At 39.2% G+C, this 2,043-nt stretch overlaps 1 protein-coding gene across 2 annotated transcripts in view; it reads right to left on the bottom strand.

Moving 5' to 3' along the window:
• Positions 1-2,043, bottom strand: part of Ttk (TTK protein kinase) — a 38,565-nt gene that overhangs the window by 11,488 nt on the left and 25,034 nt on the right. For both annotated transcript variants that reach the window (XM_021206667.1, XM_021206666.1), the window contains exons 15-16: positions 509-666; positions 229-380 (exon numbers count right to left, since the gene is read on the bottom strand). In XM_021206667.1, coding sequence (XP_021062326.1) covers positions 229-380; positions 509-666 — 310 coding nt within the window. The remainder of the gene's footprint in view (positions 1-228; positions 381-508; positions 667-2,043) is intronic.

The raw sequence follows: 2,043 nt of genomic DNA, 5'->3' as shown, positions 1-2,043 counted from the left end.
GTGAGTGGGCAGGGGAGCAGGGCGGGGGGAGGGTATAGGGGACTTTCAGGATAGCATTTGAAATGTAAATGAAGAAAATATCTAATAAAATTATTAAAAAAAAAAAAAAAAAAAAGAAATGGGTTTGTGCCTTCACCTCTAAATGAACTTCCAGTTAAGGGTATGTTTCTAAAATGGCACAATTAACAACTGTTTTAACTTTACATATATGAAGAGATATGAAAATACCATGTTGATGGATTATGTGTACTGCCTCCAACATGTTTTTCCAGTAGCTTTTGCGTTCCCATGGATTGATGGATTTTTTCTTTTTAATCCAACTATTTAGGTCAATGTTTCCACATTCCATTACCATGTAGATGTACCGCTCTTTGATTTCGCTGCAATTAAAGACAAACAGACGCAACAAAACAATAAATGCCCACATTACATCATTAAGGATTTACTCTTTGCCTAAGAATTATGGAAAGAACAAACTTTTATTTTTAAAATAAAAATGAATTCATACTAATCATAGAGGCGGATGATCTTATCACTGTGTTGCTGTAGTTTGTTCAAAAAAGCTATCTCGTTGCGGTAGCTCTCAATAGTTTGGCTATCTGCGTCTTCTAGGTTCACATATTTGATAGCATTTATCTGTTTCTTCTCATTCAATACCTGAAACACCTACATAAAAAGTAGAGAATGAGCTTAGGACATGTCTCCCTCTGTAAACTGGAGCAGTACTTTTCCATTTAACACTAACAGTCTCAGGCTGAGAATATTCCAAAAGAAATACCAACATGAGAAGCTAAGTGTCCATTTCCAGCCCCCATAACAATAATTCAAAGGTATAAATCCCTAAAGTTTTCTACATCAGTATCTAAGAAAACCAACTTAAATATGATGTTGCTATATCCACAAAATTCTAGGGACGTCTTTCTTATCCAGGGAGAAAACATCAAGGAAAAGACATTCAAAGACAATTAAGGATGGCTAAGGCTGTGATTTGACAGTTCACTTCCTAGACCACTCCCCCCACCGACCCCGCCTTTTCATTGTGCCTACTATCAACCAATTCCTTTGATAGGGAATATTTTTAAAATCACAGTAATTGTAAGCCATCCTTACATTCATTTGTGGAAAGCAATGCAAGTCACATTTGAGTTAGGTTGGCAGGAGCAATGATGTTCCTATGAATCAATTTCTAAAAACACCACTTAGGCAAATAAGATTGTGGAAGAGGCCCCCACCAGTTTACAGATTCCAGCACACCATCACTCATTGCCTATAACATGCATGCACTTCCCTTCCCTGAACCCTCCTCTTGTCTTCTTTCCAAAACGAATCCTCTCTTTCCTGTCACTCTTGTTCAATCACTCTTACCCCACCTTCTTCCTTATGTTCATAACAGAAAATCTAATAAGGGGAGCATGAAAAGAAAAATATTTATTGGAAGACATGCTCCACGTAGTAATATACACTCCTACCTATTCTGTCTTTTGCCTATGGTTTTGATGTTAGAGATTAAAGCCAGGGCCTTGCACCAAAGCCATAGCAGCAGCCTATCCAGTGCATGCATGTAGCCCAGGCAAATAATCCTGCCACAGCCTACCGTGTGCAGGAATTCTACAAATGGGTAGTATGTGATGCTCTCCAATTATCTGCTCTAAGTTAATAAAACAGCCAGAAGCAAGTGTAGTTACAGCCAGCTGGCCTAGAGAATTACAGTAAAACTTAAAATAAGTCCTTTCTCTCTGTTCATGTATCACCATAACATAAAATAGCCTAAGCCAAGGAGGGACACTCAGCAAAGGAATAAAGGTCCTGTTCAGTTTTACTCACCGGAGCCAATATCACCGAACAGCCAAACATCTCATCTTGATGTTAAGTACAAGGTGGAGCACAAACAACAAAGAAGTTAGCCACAGAATGTGGTTAACAGGAAAGCCACAGCTAGGCATGGCTGCACACACCTTTAATCTCAGCACTCAGGAGAGGCAGAAGCAGAATGATCTCTGTGAGTTTGAGGCTAGCCTTCAAGAGGGAGAGAGAGGGGGTGGG

The sequence above is a fragment of the Mus pahari genome, chromosome 10, assembly GCF_900095145.1.
Source record: "Mus pahari chromosome 10, PAHARI_EIJ_v1.1, whole genome shotgun sequence".
Lineage (NCBI taxonomy): Eukaryota > Metazoa > Chordata > Mammalia > Rodentia > Muridae > Mus > Mus pahari.
The sequence above is the reverse complement of the archived record's forward strand: the minus strand, read 5'-3'. Positions and strand labels throughout refer to the sequence as shown.